The 25,740-nt window shown below is 46.5% G+C and overlaps 2 protein-coding genes and 1 long non-coding RNA gene across 10 annotated transcripts in view; 1 reads left to right on the top strand and 2 right to left on the bottom strand.

Moving 5' to 3' along the window:
* AMHR2 (anti-Mullerian hormone receptor type 2) overlaps positions 1–14,350 on the bottom strand; it is a 34,408-nt gene extending 20,058 nt beyond the window's left edge. For 2 of the 5 annotated variants that reach the window (XR_014508037.1, XM_083427654.1), the window contains exons 1-3: positions 13,731–14,347; positions 7,096–7,245; positions 186–266 (exon numbers count right to left, since the gene is read on the bottom strand). Coding sequence is in view for 2 of the 5 variants with exons in the window: in XM_083427654.1 (XP_083283780.1) it covers positions 186–266; positions 7,096–7,245; positions 13,731–13,986 (487 nt within the window). In the remaining 3 variants the exon portion in view is untranslated. Of the gene's footprint in view, positions 1–185; positions 267–7,095; positions 7,246–13,730 lie in introns of all 5 variants that reach the window. The other 3 variants (XR_014508036.1, XR_014508038.1, XM_083427655.1) reach the window with 3 other exon arrangements.
* The window catches only part of LOC310671750, a 33,986-nt gene extending 13,311 nt beyond the window's left edge, over positions 1–20,675 (top strand). The window contains exons 3-5 of the long non-coding RNA XR_014508148.1: positions 177–354; positions 13,297–13,406; positions 17,489–20,675. This is a non-coding gene — a long non-coding RNA (uncharacterized lncRNA). The remainder of the gene's footprint in view (positions 1–176; positions 355–13,296; positions 13,407–17,488) is intronic.
* SP1 (Sp1 transcription factor) overlaps positions 17,944–25,740 on the bottom strand; it is a 29,261-nt gene continuing 21,464 nt past the window's right edge. For all 4 annotated transcript variants that reach the window (XM_083427471.1, XM_083427472.1, XM_083427473.1 and 1 more), the window contains exon 6: positions 17,944–25,288. In XM_083427471.1, the coding sequence (XP_083283597.1) occupies positions 24,975–25,288 (314 nt within the window). In that variant the 3' untranslated portion in view covers positions 17,944–24,974. The remainder of the gene's footprint in view (positions 25,289–25,740) is intronic.

Genomic DNA, 25,740 nt, shown 5'->3' with positions numbered 1-25,740 from the left:
AACTGAGGGAAGTCAGGGGGTGGGGGGTGGGTTCTGTGGGGGGGGGGGAGCAGGGAGGACAAATGGGGGGGGGGATAAGGATATGTTTTTGGATAATATGTTTTGTTATAACTTTGAATTTTAAAAAATTGTTTTTTAAAAAAGCAAATGCCTTGCTCCCACCCCCACCCCCAAAGTCACAATACCTAGAAACGCCAGACAGCCCAGGAAGAGCAGAAGAATGCAGGAGGTAATGATCCAGATGTTCCCACTGGGCAGTGACGCAGCTGCAGAGATAAGAGGGGAAGGTGGTCACAAACATCTCCACTGCGGTGGGAGAATCGGTTCAGCGCGTTCCACATTTTGGAGGAGGAGGTAGGAGAAGAATCTCTTGTAAACCCCTTTCCCAGGGTGTGCACTCCCAAGCCTCTTGGCTCCAAGCCTCGGGCTTCGATCCCACCAGCCGCCGCTCCTCCCTCCCTCCAGGTGCTCTCGGGCCTCTGGCATGTCCTTCTCCAAGACCTCTCTGCCCAACCCTGGCATCAGCTTCCCTCCATCTCCACGGCACTTTCCTCTGATGTTTTAATTAAAATTAAAATTGGGCAGGGGGGAGAAAGGACATCTCCCACTCCATAGGCAGCCCCCTTCTCATCTCGACAGCCAACATTCCTGCATCCTCCCTGTTGCCTTCCCCCTTTTGAAGGCCTTGGTGTGGTAACTGCATTGCTCTGGCAGGGAGAACCAGGAAAGGCCATCGCTGCAACACTTTGTGCAAACTTGTGCAAAAGAAGCAACAGTGCAGTGGCGTTGCGTGGGTTGTCAGCACCCAGGGCAAGGCAAGTAATTTGCGCCCCCTAACCCGGGGCAAGGCAAGTAATTTGCGCCCCCCCCCCGCTGCACTGTCCCTCCCCCAGATAGTCCCTCGCTCTCTCTCCGCACCGCACCGCACGCCTGGCACCCCCCCCTCCACAGTGGGCGGCGACACGGCGGCTCGGATCGGATTCGCACAGCCAGCACTGCAGTGAGAGAGAGTGAGTGAGCCAGGTAGGGACAGAGAGCTGCGAGTGTGAGCGCGCCCCCCCCCCAGATGTTGCGCCCGATGCGGCCGGCCCCCCCTGCACCCCCACGCTACGCCACTGCAACAGTGCAAGGCCCGTACACATTCTGTCTGGGGCTGGTGGGAGTTGCACATGGCTGCAAATAGCTGGAAGGGACATGCTAGCAAAGGCTGCAATCGATTGTAAAGCATCTTGAGGGCAGGGCCTGCCTTTTCCTTGCGCTATTCTGCAAAGAGTAGAACATACACCAGGGCTCAGCAAACTTTTTCAGCAGGGGGCCGGTCCACTGTCCCTCAGACCTTGTGGGGGGCCGGACTATACAGTGGTACCTCAGGTTACATACGTATCAGGTTACATACGCTTCAGGTTACAGACTCCGCTAACCCAGAAATAAGTGCTTCAGGTTAAGAACTTTGCTTCAGGATGAGAACAGAAATCATGTGGTAGCAGCAGGAGGCCCCATTAGCTGAAGTGGTGCTTCAGGTTAAGAACGGTTTCAGGTTAAGTACGGACCTCCGGAACGAATTAAGTACTTAACCTGAGGTACCACTGTATTTTGGAGAGGAAAAAATGAACGAATTCCTATGCCCCACAAATAACCCAGAGATGCATTTTAAATAAAAGGACACATTCTACTCATGTAAAAACACGCTGATTCCCAGACCGCCTGTAGGCCGAATTTAGAAGGCGATTGGGCCGGATCCGGCCCTTGGGCCTTAGTTTGCCTACCCATGGTGTACACTGTATAAAATAAAATGCAGCCTGGGTTGCACTCTGCAAAGCTATCTTCAGTTTCGCAAAGCAATGCTTAGTTTGTTTCCTTTCTTTATCTGGCCAAGGCCTCTTGCGGTGAAAAGAGTGTCCTGTGTAGTCTAGTTTCTCTGAGGGAACATGGCTGTTTTCTTTTCTCATTCTTTTGTCTCTGGGGATGTTTGCAAAACAGATTGCTTTCAGCAAAGCTATACTGCCAAGACAAGAGAGACGGGTTCAGTTCCTCCCTCAGCCCTGACACTCAGAGGATGGTTTGGGTCAAATGCTGTATCTCAGCCTAAGCCAGGGGTGAGCAAAATGTCAGTCTGCTGCTGACATATTTCAAGGTGATTCGTAGTCAGTGCTTTTTTCTATTAAAAAAATGTTTAGGGGTACTCTCATTTTGACTCAAGAAAATCACCATTTTATAGTTCAAATTGGGGGACATAAATACAGTGGTACCTCAGGTTACATACGCTTCAGGTTACATACGCTTCAGGTTACAAACTCCGCTAACCCAGAAATAGTGCTTCAAGTTAAGAACTTTGCTTCAGGATGAGAACAGAAATCATGTGGCGGCAGCAGGAGGCCCCATTAGCTAAAGTGGTGCTTCAGGTTAAGAACAGTTTCAGGTTAAGAACGGACCTCCAGAATGAATTAAGTACTTAACTCCTTCAGTATCACTGTACAGTAAATGGACAAAAGTACAGATTCACAAAATGTTTAGGGGTATGCGTACCCCCAGAAAAAAAGCACTGTTCGTAGTACAGTGGTACCTTGGGTTAAGTACTTAATTTGTTCCAGAGGTCCGTTCTTAACCTGAAACTGTTCTTAACCTGAAGCACCACTTTAGCTAATGGGGCCTCCTGCTGCTGCTGCGCCGCTGGAGCATGATTTCTGTTCTTATTCTTATCTGTTCTTTACATGAGTAGAATGTGTCCTTTTATTTAAAATGCATCTCTGGGTTATTTGTGGGGCATAGGAATTTGTTCATTTTTTCCTCTCCAAAATACAGCGGTACCTCAGGTTAAGTACTTAATTCGTTCCGGAGGTCCGTACTTAACCTGAAACCGTTCTTAACCTGAAGCACCACTTCAGCTAATGGGGCCTCCTGCTGCTGCTGCGCCGCTGGAGCATGATTTCTGTTCTTATCCTGAAGCAAAGTTCTTAACCTGAAGCACTATTTCTGGGTTAGCGGAGTCTGTAACCTGAAGCGTATGTAACCCGAGGTACCACTGTAGTAACTGTTTCTGCACTCCCAATTGTTTAACAATAGCAACAACGAAAAGATTGGTTTCCCCCCAGAATTAGGTGGCTGAAAAGCAGAAAAAATGGGAAGTGGAGAGGGGGAAGCCGGAGTGGTTTGTGTGTGAAAGGGCTGGGAGGTCATGTCTGGTTGCAAAAACAAATTCCTGGGCTGAGCATGTGTTGTGAGACACCCTTAATTATAAGCATGCAGAGCTCCCCTGTTCCATCGTGCTGCTTCTGTGACTGGTTAGTGGATTTAAGAGTTTTTGTAAAACAGAAACAAAAAAAACAATGTAGGTACGTCAAGCTTGAAATCTGCCTACTCCTGGCTGAATCCACTTCACAGGGTTGCAGTGAGGATAATATATTAGGCCACAACAATGCACACCTCTCCAAGTTCCTTGGAAGGGCAGGATAGAAAGATAACAAATGAATAAATACTCAGATTCCCTGTTTAAAGCTTTCTGCTCATTTGCGTACATTATACAGTCATACCTCTTGTTACGTTTGCTTCAGGTTAAATCTTTTCAGGTTGCGTCCTGCGGCGACCCGGAAGTACCGGAAAGGGTTACTTTCGGGTTTCGCCGCTTGCGCATGCGCAGACGCTCAAAATGATGTCACACGCATGCGCAGAAGCAGCAAATCGCGATGTGCAGACGCAGGTTGCATTCTGCTCATGTTGCGAACGGGGCTCTGGAACGGATCCCGTTCACAACCAGAGGTACCACTGTACTAGATTTGGTTCAGTTAAGTCCATAAAAGTAGTGGCTTCGTTTCGGCCTGAAGGAGGCAGTGTTCCCCATTTTCGCAAACTGCAAGTCTACATGTTGTTAAAATGGCACAAGAACAAGCCAGGACATTTTTTACTCCTGCTCTGGGGGATCATTTGCAAACCAGTGGCTTCAAGTTAAGAGAAAATAGATTCTGACTGAACATCAGGAAGAACTTTCTGGCAGTAACTGTTGTTTGATAGTGGAATGGTCTCCCTCCGAAGGTGGTGGACTCGCCTTCCTTGTAGGTTTTTAAGAAGAGGTTGGATGGGCATCTGTCATGAATGCTTTAGCTGAGATTCCTGCATTGCAGGGGGTTGGACTAGATGACTCTTGGGGTCCCAACTCTACGATTCTATGATACTAGTCAACTGGCAACTCTAAGGCCTCTAAATACACCTTATTTCTCCCTTCACTCTCTCCATCCGCGTGCTTTGAACAGCTGCCCACCAAAAGAACATCGTGTGAGGCAAACAGCTTGTTGTTCTATGATTGTTACATTGAGGTTGAATAGATGTTTTATGAACAAAAGAACCAACTTTGAAAATCCCTGTGTTACAAGAGTTCAAGGTCAAATTCAGGTTCAAAATAACTCTTGAGGAAGGGACCCTTTCAGGATTAAAAAGCAAGGGCCACCACATCTCAAGGAGTGGCTGTAATAATGTGCTGACGTTTATATCAACATATTTAATGAATATTGTTATAGATTTGGGGGGACCCCCCTAAACCCTAGAAAACCCTGGTAGGATTTTGATTAATTGGGATATGGATGAAAGTACAAGCTGCAGAGGAATCTCTGGGCTGGCTTAAGTAAACCAGCCCGGCTGGCCTGGTGAAGAGGAAATCTGTTAACTTGACAAAAGGGATTGGTGGGCCAGCCAAGAGGAATCCTTTGGCCTGGGGAGACAGATGTTGCCAAGGCGATGGGATGTGTGTTTGAAGTGACAGGAAAATAGAGTTTTTAGCATGATGTTCTGGAAAGAAGGAAGAGGAAGAACGACTGGGATCCATCTTGGGCAGGCTGGCTGAAGGCAGGCTGGGAGAGATGCCTTTGACTCCAGGGCTGCACGACTGTCTCAAATCCCAGAGTAGGACCGACAGTGAAAAGATGTACTTTCACACTGTACATATGGTTGTCTGGGAGCCATGGCCAAGCCTAGCATTCTGTGCCTTGATCCCATGCAGGCGTTAAGCACCGTTGCTGTTGTGTACACATCAAATCAGAAGGAGTACATAGAATGTAAGACCCCATGTGCACTATACATTTAAAGCCGAATCATACCACTTTGTGAAGTCATAGCTTCCCCCAAGGAATCCTGGGAATGTAGTTGAAGGGTGCTGAAAGTTGTCAGGAGACGTCTTATTTCCTGCACAGAACTACAGTTCCCAGGTTCTCTGGGAAGAGGGGTTGATAGTTAAACTACTCTTGAGAACTGTAGCTCTGTATACATCTCAAAAATTTAATGGGTGAAATGCAGTCATTCTGGCACCTGAGGCAAACTGCAAAATGCCACCTCCCTCCCCCACAGGGAAGAAGGGGTGAGTGAAGATCTATATTGGGAACAAAGGGAGAATAAAGTTCTACATCGGAATATGTAGCCCCTTTGTATCCTGCTGCCTGAGGCAGGATACACTTCACCTTGCCTCATGCTTGGGCCGGCACAACCATCGTTCTAGGACTCAGGCTTAGAATGTGTGCTCTTGTTGTGCTTACCCATAGACACCCCTGTGCTTCCAGCGCTAGAAAACCAGAGAGTTAGAGCCAGTTCTGCCCTCCCTTCCATGTGAACCCCCATATGGGTTCAGGACATTTCTTGGAAGAGATGTTTTGGAAGGGAGCCCTAGTCCTGCAATCTAATGGTTCCCATCGGAGCAAGCTGCTCTCGCTTCTCCAAATTGTACTTATCGGTCTGACTCAGAAATGTGCTGTGCTCCCTCCCTGCGAGACTCTCAAGGTCTTTGCTGAGTGAATGGGTCACCCCCACCCCTGATATGCAGGAGTGCACCTGTGGGTGGGATGTGGGAGGGGAGACACAACTTTTCTCACAGGGGTTTGGAGAAAGCCTGGGCAGGAAACAGCAGCAAAAAGAATAGAGAACTGTAAAGGAGGAAGAAAAGACATGGGAAGGGAATACAGTGGTACCTCAGGTTACATACGCTTCAGGTTACAGACTCCGTTAGCCCAGAAATAGTACCTAGGGTTAAGAACATTGCTTCAGGATGAGAACAGAAATCGTGCTTTGGTGGCGCAGCAGCAGCAGGAGGCCCTATTAGCTAAAGTGGTGCTTCAGGTTAAGAACAGTTTCAGGTTAAGAATGGACCTCCAGAACGAATTAAGTTCTTAACCCAAGGTACCACTGTATTAGGGACGTGGGTGGCGCTGTGGGTTAAACCACAGAGCCTAGGACTTGCCGATCAGAAGGTCGGCGGTTCGAATCCCCGCGACGGGGTGAGCTCTCATTGCTCGGTCCCAGCTCCTGCCAACCTAGCAGTTCAAAAGCATGTCAAAGTGCAAGTAGATAAATAGGTACCGCTCCAGCGGGAAGGTAAACGGCGTTTCTGTGCGCTGCTCTGGTTCGCCAGAAGCGGCTTAGTCATGCTGGCCACATGACCCGGAAGCTGTACACCGGCTCCCTCGGCCAGTAAAGCGAGATGAGCGCCGCAACCCCAGAGTCGGTCACGACTGGACCTAATGGTCAGGGGTCCCTTACTTCACCACTTTATTAGAGTTACACCCCTATGGTTGCAATCCTAACTTCTCCAAAAGGATCCCAGGAACTGTAGCTACAATGCCAAGCATCCTTAACAAAGTATGTTGCCCAGATTTTTTTGTAGGGTATACAATGTGCTTTAATGCATGTGGTTAGGATTGTGCTGTTAGTTTCTATTCTAGGGTTGCTATAGATCCAGAATTTAAATGATGGAAGTAGCATTTGGGTGGGGGGACTGGGAAAACTGGGAAAATGTCTGAATCCCCCCCCCAAAAAAAAGCTCAGCAACTTCCCCCCAAAAAAGCTTCTTTTGTGCCCGGATTTATCTCACTTTAATGGTCCTAACATTTGCTGCTCAGTTGCAATCCATGCCCTGCCGCTTTCTCCTCCTCCTCTCGACTCCCAGGCATCCCCAAACTCTGCCCTCCAGTTGTTTTGGGACTACAATTCCCATCATCCCTGACCACCGGTCCTCTTAGCTAGGGATGATGGCAGCTGTACTCCCAAAACAGCTGGTGGGTCGAGTTTGGGGGTGCCTGTTCTATCCCCACCGACCCCTGACCCCATAGACCTCCTTACCCTTCCTCTTTCCAGGCCCAACATGGCTGATGTTAGCATTACACAAATCAGATCTGCACCTACAGGACAAAGTAACCGTTTTGGCATCCTCAGAAGATCGAGACTCACAGGCTGCAGAATCGCAGGCATCTTTTTCACTGATCCAGCAACCTGGATGGGCAGAAGACAGGGAGAGGAGGGAGTTCAGATAAACAGTTTAATCAGGGGAACATCGCATCTCTGTAACCTTGAGAGCTAGATTCCAGGCAGACCCTCCCTGTATGCCAGTTTTATCTGCTTTGTTTGCATAGTTTAAATGTTATTTTGTTTTTCTGCTTTTCACGGATTTGCAAGTGCCCCAGACAGTTATAAATTTAACAGATAAACATGGAAAGAGGGGGAAACAACATTAGAAGCAGCAGCATACAAATACAGAGAACAATGAGCAGGAAAAGGGGCTTCAAATTCAGCCTGCAGGTCCTTCAGTGTCTTAAAAATATATACGCCACTATGAAATTAACACCGTAGAAAATAGGAAAGGGACCAAGAGAGAACAGCTTCTTCAAGGCTATCCCAGGAAGCCCATAATTGTGCTGGGATTTGAATTCAGGATCTGAATTCCACCGTTCCTCCCATTTCCTCCAGCCAACCCTCACTTAGTCCTTGTGGGACCTGGGGTCCTCCCCCCACATATTTTGTAGGGACTAGAATTCAAATGGGACGCGGGTGGCGCTGTGGGTAAAAGCCTCAGCGCCTAGGGCTTGCCGATCGAAAGGTCGGCAGTTCGAATCCCTGCAGCGGGGTGCGCTCCCATTGTTCAGTCCCAGCGCCTGCCAACCTAGCAGTTCGAAAGCACTCCCTGGTGCAAGTAGATAAATAGGGACCGCTTACTAGCGGGAAGGTAAATGGCGTTTCCGTGTGCGGCTCTGGCTCGCCAGAGCAGCGATGTCACGCTGGCCACGTGACCCGGAAGTGTCTTCGGACAGCGCTGGCCCCCGGCCTCTTGAGTGAGATGGGCGCACAACCCTAGAGTCTGTCAAGACTGGCCCGTACGGGCAGGGGTACCTTTACCTTTACCTTTACCTAGAATTCAAATAAATTGATTTTTTGCGTCTCGGTCCTGTATACCTGAAGGAGCGTCTCCACCCCCATCATTCAGCCCGGACACTGAGATCCAGCGCCGAGGGCCTTCTGGCGGTTCCCTCATTGCGAGAAGTGAGGTTACAGGGAACCAGACAGATGGCCTTCTCGGTAGTGGCGCCCGCCCTGTGGAACACCCTCCCTTCAGATGTGAAGGAAATAAGCAGCTATCCTATCTTTAAAAGACATCTGAAGGCAGCCCTGTTCAGGGAAGTTTTTAATATTTAACGCTGTACTGTTTTTAACACTTGATTGGGAGCTGCCCAGAGCAACTGGGGAAACTCAGCCAGATGGGCGGGGTATAAATAATAAATTATTATTATTATTATTATTATTATTAACCATTGGCCCATATCCTGATTCTCACCCTGCATTTGGACATTGCATTGTGGGCATGCGTCTCTCATCTCCAAGCATCCACACTGGTTTGCCCTGAATTAGTGCCCAGCCCACACTAATAACCACGAGAGAAGCCTCCAACTTGAAAGAACCCATAGCAGCATTCTATGGAAACCAATAGCCCAGGGCCAAAGAGCTGGGTGCAAAGTTGTGCTCAATATTGGTCTCCCCTGAGCTACTGCTCCACCTCCTTTGGTTGCTGCCAGGGCCTTGCAGAGCCAGGCAGAGGCCCAGGCCAGGTAGATAATGTGCCCCCCCCTTTTTTTTACCATGGGGATAACTGAAGACTTATAAATAAGTAAGTACAATGGTACCTCAGGTTACATATGCTTCAGGTTACACACTCCACTAAGCCAGAAATAGTGCTTCAGGTGAAGAACTTTGCTTCGGGATAAGAACAGAAAACGTGCTCCAACAGCACGGCAGCAGCAGGAGGCCTCATTAGCTAAAGTGGTGCTTCAGGTTAAGAACAGTTTCAGGTTACGTACAGACCTCCGGAACGAATTAAGTACTTAACCCGAGGTACCACTGTATGTAAATAATTTTCGCAAAAGTTATGCTGGCAAATACCGTATTTTTTGCTCTATAAGACTCACTTTTTCCCTCCTAAAAAGTAAGGGGAAATGTGTGTGCGTCTTATGGAGCGAATGCAGGCTGCGCAGCTATCCCAGAAGCCAGAACAGCAAGAGGGATTGCTACTTTCACTGTGCAGCGGTCCCTCTTGCTGTTCTGGCTTCTGAGATTCAGAATATTTTTTTTCTTGTTTTCCTCCTCCAAAAACTAGGTGCGTCTTGTGGTCTGGTGCGTCTTATAGAGCGAAAAATACGGTACTTTTCTTTCAAGGATTAAACCGTATCTGCATATAAAGACAAAATGGAAAATATAGATATACAACAGTGCTTTTTAAAAATACATAGGGAAAAGGATTATTTTAAGTATTTACATTTTAAAATGCTTTCCTAGTTTTCTTTTCTGCGAATTCTTGAATTACACAGGAAAAATCAAGCAACTTCAAGCCCCCCCCCCCTCTTTCTGAGCCTGGTTGCTGCTGGCCCACAGCCTGCAAAATCTGCCTGTACTTTTAAAATGTGTTGGGGAGGAGGAGGATAATTGGGTGGTTCTTGTTCTTGTCCCTATTATGCATTTTGTGTTTTAATCTTGTGATTTTATCTTGTGAACTGCCCTGAGATCTGTGGGTATTGGATGGTATGCAAATTAAATCAATCAATTATATTAATAGTAATAATAATACTTTCACTACTGCCCGCCCCCAATAGATGCTAACAAATAACAAAACTGAAAAAAGCTCAACAACTTTGGTGCCCCCCAACAAGAACAAAAATCCTGGCTACACCCATGTTCCTCACTGGCCCTATTTTGCATTCTGTATATTTTTGCTTGGCTGGAATGTGCCCTTGAACTCTGATAGTGCTTTTTGCTTCTCTGGATGGAGGAAGAGAAGAGAGACAGAATGGTACCTCGAGTTAAGAACTTAATTCGTTCTGGAGGTCCGTTCTTAACCTGAAACTGTTCTTAACCTGAAGCACCACTTTAGCTAATGGGGCTTCCCGCTGCTGCTGTGCCGCCGAAGCACAATTTCTGTTCTCATCCTGAAGCAAAGTTCTTAACCCGAGGTACTATTTCTGGGTTAGCAGAGTCTGTAACCTGAAGCGTCTGTAACCCGAAGTACAACTGTAGTAGACTACTGAAAAAAGATACAGAGTGGTACCTCGGTTTAAGAACAGTCCGGTTTAAGAATGATTTGGTTTACAAACTCCGCAAAACCGGAAATAGTGTCCCGGTTTGAGAACTTTACCTCAGTCTAAGAACAGAATCCGAACAGTGTAAGAGCACCGGTGGCAGGAGGCCTCATTAGGGAAAGCGCACCTTGGTTTAAGAACTGACTTCCGGAATGGATTAAGTTGGTAAACCGAGGTACCACTGTAATTCGCACCTAGTGCTTTGCCTCTGGCCCCACTCACTACTGGCATGTGGCCCTTGGAAGGCTGCCTAGCAAGAAATGTGGCCCCAGGTTACCCAGCCCTGACGCAAGGTTTTCCTTCAGGCCTGCTCTCCCTTACCTGCCATCAGCTTTAGGGAGATGCCCCTCTTTCCATGCAGCGGCTCTCAACCTGTGGGTCCCCAGATGTTGTTGGACTACAACTCCCATCATGCCTAGCCAGCAAGGCCAGAGCTCAGGGATGATGGGAGTTGTAGTCCAACAACATCTGGGGACCGCTGCGAGCCACATGCTCTCCTTAACACCCTTGGGAAGCCTGGGGTTGTGGGGTTTTTTGCAGAGTTGAGCAGGGGAACATCACAGCCTAACTAGCCGAGGAGTGAAAGCAGGTGGGATTCTGTGGTGAGGAAGGGAATGCCAGGCTTAAGTCCGCAACTGGTGAGCTCTCACTCTCAGCCACAGGTAGTTGCACGTGTGGCAACGAAAAGGTTCCTCTCCCGGCCAAACTGCAGGAGGAAAGGTGGGAGTTGCTGCTTTTTTGGTACACGCTCGCGCAAGGTGCACTCTGACCTCATCTTCCTTGTCTCTCCCCATAGCAACCGCCAGCTCCCCAGCCCTCTCTGGAAAGGAGGGAAGAAGGGTCAGCGTGTGTGAGAACACTGGCCGAGAGCTTTCTCTTTGTCTTTTAAAACTTCGCTTTTATCTTTTCAAACAGCTACAATGAGGGACTAAAGGCTTGCAGCGATACATTTCATAAGCTGGGGTCTGATATGTTGGCTGGGAGCGATTTCTAAGGCAACCCCCCCCCCATCTATCTGTTCTCCACTAGTTTTTTTCTTCTCTCTCATATTCTGAGGAAGTGTGGCATAGTGGTTAAAGTGCTGGGCTACAGCAGAGGAGAACCCAACTTCAAATTCTCACTCAGCCCTGAAGCTCAGTGGGTAACCTTCAGCCGGTCACTGTCTCTTAGCCCATAACAGGGTTGTTGTGAGGATAAAACAGAGTAGCTGGAGAAAAATGATGTTCTTGGGAAATAATGGGATGGAAAATGCAATAAATAAAGAAATGAGGGCTCCAAGTGATCATTGGGCAGATCCACACCACACTTTTAAGGCGCCATTCAAAGCCCGTGACTTACCACATATATTCACGGGAACTGTAGTTTTCCCTCACCCTCCCCAGCACCCTTAACTATGGTTCACAGGATGTTTTGAGGGAAGCCACATGCTTTAAACGTGCGTTGAATGTGCATTAAACGTGTGGCGAAGTGCACCTCTTTCTGAGCATAATGTGGTTCATGCGCAGTTTGTTTTGGGAAGCCTAGATACCAAAATCACCACACAACGTAAAACTGAATACGCAGGAAATGTTTGGCATGCTTGTAAGGTAAAGGTAAAGGGACCCCTGACCAATAGGTCCAGTCATGACCGACCCTGGGGTTGCGGCGCTCATCTCGCTTTATTGGCCGAGGGAGCCGGCGTACAGCTTCCGGGTCATGTGGCCAGCATGACTAAGCCGCTTCTGGCGAACCAGAGCAGCGCACGGAAACGCCGTTTACCTTCCCGCCAGAGCGGTACCTATTTATCTACTTGCACTTTGTGCTTTCGAACTGCTAGGTTGGCAGGAGCAGGGACCGAGCAACAGGAGCTCACCCCATCGCGGGGATTCGAACCGCCGGCCTTCTGATTGGCAAACCCTAGGCTCTGTGGTTTAACCCACAGTGCCACCCACGTCCCTGTTCGTGGAAGCCTAGGTACCAAAATCACCACACAATGTAAAACCGAATACGCAGGAAACATTTGGCATGCTTGTAACCTGCCATATATCAGGGTGGGTGAGTCCAGGCAAGCATGTATACAAATTGAAAAAGCCTTTTCACATTTTTAGTTAATCTGAAGGCTCTGCCTTAGCCCCTCAGCTGTGATCAGTTGCACCGACAAGCCGTTATGTGACAGTACTCATTCCTACATTGGATGCTTTTGCTGAGATTCCTGCTTTGCAGGGGGTTGGACTAGATGACCCATGGGACCCCTTCCAACTCTACAGTTCTGTGATTTCATATCTTCTCACTTATTATCAAGCAGAGCACTCCGACCGGGTGGTGGTGGAAGCAATTCACTCATTCGGCTGCAAATCATCCAGCAAATGAGACATCGGATGATGAATGTGCTTGCAAATCAGCCAGTAGAATCTACCATGTACACACAGAAACAGGCTCCATACACACCATGCATTTGAAGTGCATTCCCCAACCCAAGACACCTGGAAATTGTAGTTTTACACACACACACACCCCGAGCTACAGTTCCCAGCACCCAGCCACAGAGCTATGGTGCAGAGCTGTTCCTCCATTAGCCCCTCAACCGCTTTCTCCAACAAATCAACCTGGGAAATCCATCAAATCCCGGAAGCAGAAGGCAGCACACTCCTCTGAAGTCACTATAAAAACTCTCAGATCTTTTGCGCTACAATCCAGGCTACAAGGAATCACTTTTGATGATTTCCATGCCTTTTAATTTGGCAGAAATCAACAGCAGTGAGTAGAGGCTGCTGCTCACTTTCCCCGGGAGAAAATTTCCCAGGCTTCATTTCCACCCCAGTGCCAATCTATTTCTGCTTGAACATTCAGTCTAGCACAGTAGTTTTTAAGGGGTGGCAGGGAAGAGATCCTGTATTAGGGACACTCAGGTATACTTGATGACCCTTTGATCTCTCCCTTACAGGCTTATGGATCTAGAGATGAAATGTGTGCATCACTGGGGAAGACTGTAGCTCAATGATAAGAGCATCTGCTTTTCTTGCAGGTCCTGGGTTCAGTTCCCAGGATTTCCAGGTAAGACTGGGTGAGAACCGTATCTGCAATCATGGAGAGCTTCTGCCAGGCAGTATAGACAATACTGAACCAAATGGACTCATAATCGGACATGACATAAAAAAAACCCCTTTGTTCTAAGCTTGTAGAGTCCCCATCATCTCATTCCCACACCATGCAGCAGAGTCCTTTTCTCTAAAATCCCACCTCCCTTTGGATCCGAAATCACGTGAGCTTTGGGCTTTCCGTCTTCCTGCCAAACCACAGCATCCCATCCTGCCTCCTTTACCACCCGACCCCTAAGGAAGAATTGTAGCAGCTCCTCCGTCCACCTTTGGTCCTCACCTTGCAACTTGGCTTGGAGATGTCCTTGGGTCAGGTTCCAGATACCAAAGCAGCACTGGTTGTGAGGGCACTGGATGGTTCTGTTGTGGCCGTCCTCCGAAATTAAGCCCTTGAGATGCTCCATACCTTCCATCAGGGCATTAGATCCATAGGAGACGCAGCTGCGGTTTTTACTCAGGGCACTGGTGCTCATCTCTTGGCATCTCAGTAGTATTAGCCAGGCAGACAGTCTCCAAAGCAGGCTGCAGGGCCCCATCTACTCTCCAAGAGCACCTGACCTGGATATGCAAACCTAGCTTGCCCGCCTAGGAGTTCCTCCTCCGGGCCCAGGTGGGAAGGACTTGGCTGGCTTCAGCGTGTGGGATGGGGCTGGTTGCTGTCAGCGAGTGACCGCAAGCGCTGAAGCAGGCGAGGGAGGCAGCAGATCTAGGCAAGGAGGGACAAGACAGATTTCCAGTGGGTCTGCCTTCATGCCTAAGCAGATTGGGTATAAGAGCTTCCAATGCCACCATACAAAAACACCTCCCACGAGACGGCAAAACAACTCCCTGCAAACTCAAGCAGGGAGATCTTAGATGCCCCAGCCTGGGGTGCCCCCCTAGGCAGCTCAAGGACAGAGTTTCAGATTTAAAGAATATTGTTATGGGAGGAGAGGAGGGGGAGAGACAAGGAGGTTTGCAGTGGGTGGAACAAGATTCTCAGCAATATTCATTCAAGGTCCACTCAAATGGGTATGTTCAACATCAAACTGAATATGTGCAAAAGCACTCAGCACTGCATGTCGAGATACTGTTGGGGTCATTTTTGTGCTTTGTTAAAAAAAACACAGAAATGAGATCACATCAACACCTTCCTCCCCCACTCCAATGAAAGGGATCTGTGCTATAGGCATTAATATATAGTGTGGGTAGGTGGATAGAGGTGGTTAATTGGCAGAATTGTGTGCTTACATCCCATTGAATTTCCAAAAGGACAAAAACTTTAAAAAAGAACGGGGGAAAATTATATTTTATTTAAAGAGACCACTGCAAGCAGATGAAAACATTAGCAGGATTTTAATCTCCCTTGTAATGTAACAAAATTATGGACAATACGGATTGATATAAAATATAGACTATGGAATAAAATGCAATTGTAAATGTTGACAATAGGACCCATGAAGGGGATGGGGGGGGGGAGTCTCAAGATTCGGAGTAATCTCTGTATATGGATATGCATTTGGATTGTTATAAAATTATATTTGTAAAATGAAATAAAAATGGTTTTTTAAAAAAAGAATTTCCTTTTGGGGGGGGGGGTTGGACATATCAGCATCCTTGAGGCCTTCCTTCCAGATGTTCAGGAGAGGGTTTACTTTTCATTTGCGATGGTATGACAGAGCGCATGCTTTGCATCCAAAGTTCAATCCTCAGCATCTTGAGTTCAAGGATCTCAGGCAGTAAACCAGGAAAAGATCTTGAGAACTTATGAGAACTGCTACCTGTCAGGTCAGATCAGATCATATTGAGCTGGTATGGGGTTGAATCAACAGTCCGACTCAGCAAATCACAGCTCCATACGATCACAACACAACCCACTTGTAAATGCAACCCAATGAATGAGTGGGCTAAACTTTTGTGGGCTAAGGGACCCAGGGGGCAGTGGGGTGGGGGGCTCACACGGGGCCAGTAGATGGAAGCTTACATCTCATGCAAGCTTCCATCCCCTGGGTTGGCTGCAGGCTGCTGTTTTGTTCAGAAGAGCATACTGGTGTCTCCACTAAATATCGAGCAGATGAAATGATAAAAGCTTCCATTTTGATGGCACAGATTAACAATCAGTTTGCCAACTTTCTCACCCAGGGCAGAGCAATTAGAATATGCAAAAGCTCCTCAGCCTTCCGCTTGAATATAGCTCAGTTGGTAGAGCATGAGACTCTTAATCTCAGGGCTGTGGGTTTGAGCCCCCCGCTGGGCAATTTTTTCCTGAATTTCAGGGGGGGTTGGACAAGATGAACCCTCATGGTCCCTTCCAACTCTACCGTTCTGATGATTCTATATTTAAGTACCACCGGTACACGTGAGCAGCACTGGCAGTACTTGGTTGCATACGGCAAACAGTTCTGCTGGTGGCATTGAGACTGCCAGCACCACCGCCAGCACTGTGGCTGACAACTTCAGCCTTGTTTTCAACAACCAGGCTGATAAAGGGCTCTCTCTGTAGACATAGCAAAGTCCACTTCCTGGTTGTCTCTTATCTGCTCAGAAACAAGAGATGTCAAGTAGGTACAGCAGATATAGGCTAGACTCTCCCCCTTCCAATCTTCATAGTCCATGACTGTGCTGTAAATTTAAAGCAGGAGTGTACTCAAGATCTTTGGTCACAGATTGTCTATGCTTTAGCTCTTAAGTAACCCTGACTGTGCATTCTTGCTTAAAAGCATTAGCACCATGTTCATGCATACAAAAACATCTCACTTTTCTTCTTCTTCTTCTTCTTCTTCTTCTTCTTCTTCTTCTTCTTCTTCTTCTTATTACCCAGCCCATCTGGCTGGGTTTCCCCAGCCACTCTGGGCAGCTCCCAACAGAACACTAAAAACATTAAATTCAAACATTAAAAACTTCCCTAAACAGGGCTGCCTTCAGGTGTCATCTAAAACTCAGATACATTAGTACCTTGAGTTAAAAACTTAATTTGTTCTGGAGGTCCGTTCTTAACCTGAAGCACCACTTTAGCTAATGGGGCCTCCTGCTGCTGCCGCGCCGCCGGAGCACGATTTCTGTTCTCATCCTAAAGCAAAGTTCTTAACCCGAGGTAGTATTTCTGGGTTAGCGGAGTCTGTAACCTGAAGCATCTGTAAACCGAGGTACCACTGTAGTTGTTTATTTCCTTGACATCTGATGGGAGGGCATTCCATAGGGCAGGTGCCACTACAGAGAAGGGCCTCTGCCTGGTTCTCTGTAACCTCACTTCTCGCAGTGAGGGAACTGACAGAAAGCCCTCGGAGCTGGACCTCAGTGTCCGGGCAGAACGATGGGGATGGAGAAGCTCCTTCAGGTATCCTGGGCCAAAGCAGTTTAGGGCTATAAAGGTCAGCACCAACACTTTGAATTGTGCTTGGAAACATACTAGGAGCTAAGGACTGATGTAATATGGTCGTGGTGGCCATTCCCAGTCACCAGTCTTCCTGCTGCACTGACAATCAAATATTCAAACAGGTTTTTGGGAACTAATGGCTTTTAATGGAATGGCTAAGTGCCTTGTTTTTATTGTAATTATTGATATACAGTGGTACCTCGCAAGACGAATGCCTTGCAAGACGAAAAACTCGCAAGATGAAAGAGTTTTTTGTTTTTTGAGTTGCTTCGCAAGACGAATTTCCCTATGGGCTTGCTTCGCAAGACGAAAATGTCTTGTGCCTTTTTCTTAAAACCGCCAATGCATTCCTATGGGAAACCGTGCTTCGCAAGACGAAAAATTCACAAGACGAAGAAACTCGCAGAACGAATTAATTTCGTCATGCGAGGCACCACTGTACTTTTATTAGTTTTTTGCGTATATGTGTGTGGTTTTAATTCTATCAATGTTTAATTGTTCTTTAATGATCCCCCATGTTTTTATCTGTTCTTATTTTTATTTGTAAGCTGCCTTGTGCCCTGTCAGGGGAAAAGGTGAGGTATAATTAGGGTTGTCATATTTTAAGAACTGAAAATCCAGACACAAAAGTTGTCAAGCTTTTTTAAAAAATAATAATAATAATAAAATGCTGCCCTTTTCAGTGAATAAGAATGCAGAGAAGCAAGCCACCAGAGGTTTGTGCTGAGTGTCCGCTGATATGGATACACTGTTGAATGCGGAAGGCCAGGCTGCAGCAATGGTCGGAAGTGATTTACGTCAACTTTGTTTTGCAAGAAGGTCACAATCCACCCACTCTCCCCCTGGATTTTACTAGTCCTTTTAACACTACATGGGTCTTTTAGGAGGAACATCAAAGGGCAAGGATGGAGCTAAAAGGATAGAGAGTCCTGCTGTCAACATGAATCCTGACCTAACATGTGAGGACTGGAAAAACAGGACTAAAGAAGCCTGAGAAAAAGGTTAGAAACCAGAGTTATTCAAGGCGGAAAGTTTGGGGGTTAAGCACGCATACCATAAAATATTAAAGGAAGGCACATGTTTGTGTTTGTGTGTGCAATATATACTGCTCGTGTGGCTAGGCAGATTAAAAACAAACTCTGTAAATACTTGTTTTATTCCTTTCATTTTAAAAAAATTGCAATCAGTATACAAAGGAGCCAAACTACTTTAATCTTTGTACAAAAATAGCACTTTTAAAAAGTGTTTCAGACATCATTACATCGGGAATTGGATTGTTGTTTTTTTTTAAAAAAGAAGCACATACATTATTACAAGATAAAACAAACAGTCTTTTACACAGCTAGACAAGAATTATTTTATTGCCAGTGTTACAGGTTGGCTTTAAGTGTCTGCAGAACTGTGCTGTTAAGCACCAAAGACGACTTAGATTGCTACCCACCTTCTCCCTTCCTGGGAGAGGTGACAGAGGCAGCCAGGTTACTGCGGAAGAGGATTACAAGCCACGGAACATAATGAAAAACGTTTATGAAACGTTAGCGGAACCGGGAATGGCAACTGGGCAGAAACTCTCATTCCCCTCCACAACCGCCCCTTTCCATTGCAGAGCATGCAAAAAGTCAGCCCTCTCATCCTTTTACCTTTGGACCGGGTTGGGTCGGTGGGTGGGGGAATAAGTTAACTGCTGAACTCCCGCTGCCCATTTAGACTGGACTGTGACAAGATTAAAGCTAGACAAAGCTGTTCGAAGGCACAGAATGCGACAGAAGAGCCACTGAAGGCTGATGGCACTGGCTTGGCTATATAGAACCCTTGTATATAAAGGAAAAGGCACGTCTGATTCCAGAAAGAACATTGTAAGTTATTTTAAGAAAATATAAAATAATAATAATATACAGTCGTCCCCCCTCTCCTTTCGCTTTGCACGTTTCGGATTTTGGGCCACTTTACACAAATCAGAGGAATCAAATAGTAAAGCTTTTCCTAGATCCACTTTGCAGTTGCATCTCTGAATGATTCTCCACAAATAAAGCCACCCGAACCTAAAATTTATTTAAAGTAAAAAACAAAAAGCCACAAATTCCCCCAAACCCCAGCATGTCAGGTGTGGATTCCTCTCCTGGACATGCTAATTTCCTAAAGATGTGGATCTTCCTCTGCCCTCAATTGGGGGTGCAATCAATAAGGCAATTCTCCGACACCCCCCCCCCAAAACCCCATCGGCAGCCTGAAGAAGTAAGCCCAGGAAAAAACAACAACCACTTGTGACTTGTTTCAAGTCTTTTGTTTTCAGTGTGCGTACAGTAAAGGATGCTTCTATCTCAAGTATGCCACCAGGCAGTGTGTGAATGGGCTCAAGCAGTGACAAGTCATGAGAGACCCTCATAACCGGCACAGACAGGCAAGAGTCACGGTGCTATTCTGGCATAGGTCATAATCCTGCACTAGCCATGAAGCAGACACATGTGCCCATTTGGACTGGCGTTCTCCAGCCTTCAGGTCCCTAGATGATGTGGGGACTGCAACTTCCATCATCCCTGAGCGTTGGGCTACGCCTGTCTGGGGATGGTGGGGAGTTATAGTCCAATATTGTACTGGGGACCCCAAGGTTGAAGAACACTGGTGCAGACGAATCCCTTTTTGAAACCTCACAGGAAGTTTCAAGATGCTTCCGGTCTCTCCCCACCCCACCCTGTTGCGCCACAGAAGCAGGCGGTGTGAGCAGGCATGGCTAGGAATGAAGACTTCCAGAAACAAAGCCCTGACCTGTGTGGGGGACAGGGAGTAGACCAGGGGTCGGCAAAGTTTTTGTGGCTTGGGCTGGTTCATGGTCCCGCAGATGCCACGGTGGGCCTGAGTGCGAGTGCACGCAAATGCTATTTCCAGCGCTCCTTCTGGTGCGGAAGAGGCATGCACGGCTTCCCATTGGCTGCAAGAGCTTCCTGCAGCCAACGGGAAGCCGGCCAGCGTCGTGGAAGGCAGTCTCCGCTCTGCTCTGCGCCGGTTTAGCGTGGCGCACGGGAGCCGAGCGGGTGGGCGGCGGGGGTCCATGGGCCGGTTAAACGACCCCCATGGGCCTTAGACTGCCGACCCCTGGAGTAGACGCTAGGTAAGTAACATCAACTCCAGCTTGGCAACAGGAGAAGCAGGAGAGATGCGGAGGACACAGGTGGAAGTCCATGTCTCCTGGGCACCACTGGCATGAGGCAACCACAGCATGATGCTACTAAAATAGTGCCACTATGTCCTTTACCAGGCTGTCTCAACTTAACGGCCACTTCCGTAAGAAAACTAAAAACTTTTAAAAGCGTCATTTTAGAACTCCTGACAAAAGGCACTGATAGTATGTCTCTTTTTCCTTAGAGTAAAACTTTTGCTGCTGCTTTGCTTAAAGATGGGGGACGATAACACATTTCAGATAACTTGCTATATTGAGAGGACAGGTAGGTGGGACACTACCTGAGTGGAGGGCGTTTTCTAGGGAATGGGGATGGATGGAAGGATAAAGGGTATTACTTGGGAAAAGCAACATAAGTCTGGTAAGAGAGCAACCCTGGAGGTTCTGCTAAATATTTGGCATACTGCCGCAGATAAAGCCACTTTGGAAGATGCCTAGAACACCTCGGCTTGTTTTGGACTTCAGTTCTTGCAAACAGATGGACAGAGAGAACCAGTGGCATTCTGCAAGCAGGTGCAACAAACTGCTGCCCCTGGGGCATCTCAGGTTAAGGCACCGTTTGTAAAACATTGGGAGAAAATTAATACTGCATTCTACCAAGGGATCTAGAATTTCCACTATTTCCAAAACATGACCCTTCCAATGCATCTAGTTTTGAAAGATCATTAAGATTGTTGGGTTGTTGTTGTTTTTTTTAAAAAAATACAAATACTTTCAATAAAGTAGAGGGATTTATAGCAAGAGCTACTTCCCTTCCTTAGGGTTATAGCCAATGCCAATCATACTCAGAGCAGAGCCACTGAAATTCATAAACATGACTAACTTAGGTCTATGCATTTAAATGAGTGTACTTTGAGCAGGACTAGCATTGAACAAAACAACCCTTAGTGTTCAAGTTTCACAGTTTTCCTATACTTCTATCACGGGCTGAAAACACCTGGTTTCTACTTTGTGACCTCTGTGGTATAAGCTGGACAATATTGCTCTTTAAAAAGAAAAAGAAAAAAACACTGCGAAGATTCAGCAAGTAAGACCAATATATCCTTTGGGATGGGCAATTTGCTACACAACACTCCTGATATAATTGACAACATGACAAAATTCTAGCTACTGGCTACCAATGGATTCTTCTCCTATGCCACACTGAGCCTGAGATTGAACAAACCACACTAAGAATAAAGAAGAAAATGTCCTATGGATTTTAAAAGAAAACAAGTTTCCTTAGCTGCAGAAAATCTGTACAAGAAGGTGAATAGGCAAATACTTTTTGTGCAGATTGACAAGGCAGCAGACCTATAATGCAGTCCACAAGGGTGACTGGGACAGACCACAGCGATGCTCACTGTTTTCTAAACAGTGAACATCTGAATTTCCATTAATTCCTTAAGGAAAAGCAGCTTGAAAATGGGTGCTGAAGACAACTGATTGGAAATCAACACCTTCTGGGCATTCTAGAAGACACAACATGGCTTTCTGGCAAAAGGGGAAGCATTCAATGTACAGCGTATTAAAAAGAGATCCTTACCATCTCTGTCAATATAAATTTGAAGCACTGGGACTGAAATGGCAGACCCAGAGAAAAACTAAAATTAAGGACCAGAGGTTTCTGTATTATTGCTTATCATGTGGTATTTTACTTACCTAGGACATATCCTGTCTCCACCTTCCCAAAGCCTGTGTTCAGTCATTTCAGTAACAACATGGTTAACCTGACTTTCATGGAACGCTTAAGATCCATCACTGTAAAAGCAGACTTGCTCAGAATAAACAGCCACTCATACTTTTAAAATCCTTACTTCCTTGGGACAATCTATCTCTGACCTGACTGTACCCACAAAGTCCTTTTGGCACAGAAAAACGTCTTGCTTTTGAAGCAACACTGGTTTGGAAAAGGTGCCGTGTAAGCTGATCTTGCAGCAAGATCAATCTGTTTGCCAGATCAAATCCAGCAGAGATACTAGAACGTTTTCAAGAGACAGTTTTCATTCACCCATGCTGAAATAAAACCCCTTTAAGCCATAACATTTACTACTTACAATTTCACTGGTCTTTCTACAAGTGAGTGAATGCATAGCGTGTACAAAGTGATAATCATACTTGCTTTCACACTGGGGCGCAAGTTTTACAGGTGCAATTCCGAACCTTATAAAACTTGACAGAAGGATGTTTCTAGCAGAGGCTCATCAATTTATTTTGATGTGCATCTCTGAGGATTTGGTGCATACACACTGAAGTGAAAATCTAATCAAAGGTTTTTCACTGGTATGGAGGAAGAAGCCAAGGTATCGGCACGCCAATGACTTGCTTTCCATGCTGGCACAGGAAGTTCCTATTTAATAATGCTCAAAACACGCACACAAATTCTGGCATGAACTGTTTCCTATGATACAGCCCTTGCAACCCAATATCTGCATGACAAGATATAGTGACTGAACTAAGAGCAAAATGATAAAAGGGGGTGGGCACCAAGCTTCACAGAACCATAAGCAAGAGAGCGGAGTCCTTAATACTTCTGTCTCAATGAAAAGAAAGCTAAACCGAAGAGCCAAGCTCATAGGGCAAAAAAACTGGATAATTCATCCGTGCTGCAGAACTCACAACATAATCTCATACCAGTTCCTTTTTTCCCTAATACGGACAGTTTCCTGTCTTATACCTTTGATCTAAAGACGGGTTTCCATTCTCCCTCAGCTCAACAAATCCTGCAGGCCATGCAGGAGATGTCCTTATGTTCTGAAACTGCAGAAGATCATGAAAGCATGACTCCGTGCACCAGGGGCCTTGCAGACACAGCAGCAGCAACTACAAGCTTGATTCTGGCAAACTCCTGAGGAAGTGAGATGGCAGAGTCATTTCCTCCAGCTCTGCCCCACAGAAACACAGCTCCATTCCAGTCTTGCTAAAATACTGCATGCTAGCATCAAGATCTGATGGCTGGATTAGGGACAGAAGAGACACTGGCTGGTAATTTAGAGCAAACTGTGTATTTTCTGGTGCTACTGGTGTGCAGGGGGAGGTGGCGAAGTGAAATAAAGCTGGAAGACAGAGGCAGAACAAGGCAGAGAAAGGAAGGCAGCTGGGGGTGCCGGAGAGTGGAAAAGCAGGTAGAAATGATGTGACTTGGCCACTGCTCTTGAAAAGAACAGTTTAGGCAGGACTTGGGGCCATGGAAGTGGCAGCCAAACATAATGGCTGGCTACCAAGTCACAGGCCCCTGTGAGCACTCAAAGGCAAAGAAGGGTGGCCTAGGCACTGCAGTAAGCATCATTCTCCTGAAGGATGTTAAAAAGAGACAGGATGCCTGTAAAAGCTGTCACCCTCCTGAAATTCAGTGTTTGCTATTTTCCCTTCACTACTTGAAGCGAAAGCAGTTTGCTTCAATAGCCCAAGGGGAGAAGAGATGACTTTTAATTAACAGCTGGGTAAGACGAAGAGGAAAAAGAAAGGGTAAGGCACTGGCGGAGTATGGCCAACTGTGGTGCTGCATAGAATGTCAGGCTGGTTCACACTGAAGCCCAGGGCTCTGGGGAAATGTCCAAATACTGCTAAGTACAGAAGATCAAAAGGCCCTGTTGCTCCTCAAAAGCCACCCTCTTCCTTCTTCATTTATTTTGGCCCTCACACATCTTCTGCAGCTTGCCGAGAGCCAACAACACTTCCAACATTTCCTATTCATACTGCACCCACATGGGAATGAACAATAATGCAAGGGAGCTGAATGCTACCAAAGGCAGTTTAAATAGAACTGGAGAAGTGCAATGCATTTGCTTGAGATTTTTAAAAATAGACACAAATCCAAGATACCCATCTTCCTTTCCTATTTGGTATAGCATTCACCTACCAAACAGACAAAACCACAACGGGATACAAAGCTCTAGATCTATCTTGTCCCACTTCCTTGGCTGAGTAAAGAGCTCACCCTTTCAAAACACACACCACCATATATGTAACATGCTTGGCACATCATCTGCATGCGTACCAGGTTACTTGGGCCTCAGTTCCACTGCAGGTTTTATTATATGAGATTTTGACTGATTCAAATCAGAAAGTGAATAGGGCTTGTGCCAAATGTACAGGCCTAGAAGTGACTGCAGCAGCAGGATACATCTTAATTGCTTAACTCCCGCAACAAAATCAGAATAGAACACGCTTCAGGTCATGGACCCTGCCACGTGGCGGCATGTGGGGTGGGGAGAATAGCTGATGTGCACAGATGCACATCTCTCCAAAAGGAGAAAAATAAGACAAAAACAAAAACAAAAACACCCCAAGGAAATAAAAAAAAAACCCAAGGAAATAAAGTTAAACAAACAAACAAAAAAAGTACCCAAATTATTGTTTTTTTTCAAATGGGGGTTGGAGAGAAGAAAGACAAACCTAAAAGCCAAGCATACAAAAAGCTAAATTTATGTTTTTATACTTACAATGTAAAATGCAATATAGCATCTGAACATAGGCTTGAGCACCACCTAACAGCTCAAGGAGTTCCAAGTTAAGGCATCTGAACAACGACCAAAAACTTTGGTCACAGCAATTTTAACCTCTCATCAAAATGAACATATTTTATAGCTTTATATAATTACAATAATAATAATAATAATATAGATTTTTTTTTCTGCTAAAAAGTATTTCAATGATCATATACATTTAGAACCAAGGCATGATGGCATCTGGGGTACCTAACAAGGGGGTGGACTTTTATGGGGGTGGGGGGGGAGAGCAAAACAAAACGAGTCAAACAGCTCAGGGCCATCTCCATCATTTCCCCAGGTAATCACATCAGGCATCTGAGGGTTGACCTGGACAGCAAGCAGGCCTTATTTTGCAAGCAGTATTCCTGGGAGACCACAATGGGGGTTGGAGGCTGGGTGGTGCAGCTGAGTCCCTAATCTTTCACCTTTTGTGTAATGAAAGATCTCATCCCTTGGACCCATTGCTACCTTGAGTATCCCACGTTTGCACAACACCTCCACCACGCAGTCCGCGGTGCCTCAAAATCCATTGCCGCTGATGTTGATTGACTGGAGATCTGCCACTTGCATGACGTTGATGCCGCTGCTGGCAAGGCGCGCGATGCTTTCGGAGCAGATTGCCTCCATGGCCACCATGTTGGTCGCAATTAGGGTCGAGGGTGTTGCCCCACTAGTGCCCTCTGCTGAAGCACCGGTGTCCATGGAGACGGCAGAGACGTCCATGGCCACGTTGTTGGGCCCCTTCTTGTTTTGGTGGGTCTTGATGTGCTTGGAGAGGTGGTCGCTCCTCATGAAGCGCTTGGGGCACTCTGGACAGGCAAACTTCTTCTCCCCTGCAGAAAGGAAATGAGGATGAGACTGCATAGACCCCCCTCCACACTCAAAGGGCTAGAGATCAAAGCCCTTCCACCAGTAAGCACTTGTTTATAGAAAGTGAGCAAGTGGTGCTCCAAACCAGCTGGAATCTGGTCCCTACCACCATCCATGCTCTTGTGTCTGTCTGGATTACTGTAAGACACTCTCAAAGTGGCCTTTGAAGATGGCTCTAAAGCTCCAACTAGTGTGGAATGCAAGTGCTTGTGTGTTGACAATGCCTAGCTATACACTGCACACAGCACCTATTTTAGCAGATGAAATTCTTGCCCATTTCCTTCTGTGTCCAAGTCAAGTGCTGGTTATTACTTTTATAACCCTAAATAACTAAGACCCAGTGTTGTCTCAAGAGAAGCCTTATCCCAGCAAACTTCCTTAAGATCTGCAGAGAGGGCTTCACTTTGGGGAACAC

The sequence above is a fragment of the Podarcis tiliguerta genome (genome assembly GCF_965153285.1).
Source record: "Podarcis tiliguerta genome assembly, chromosome: 2".
Classification (NCBI taxonomy): Eukaryota; Metazoa; Chordata; class Lepidosauria; order Squamata; family Lacertidae; genus Podarcis; species Podarcis tiliguerta.
The sequence above is the reverse complement of the archived record's forward strand: the minus strand, read 5'-3'. Positions and strand labels throughout refer to the sequence as shown.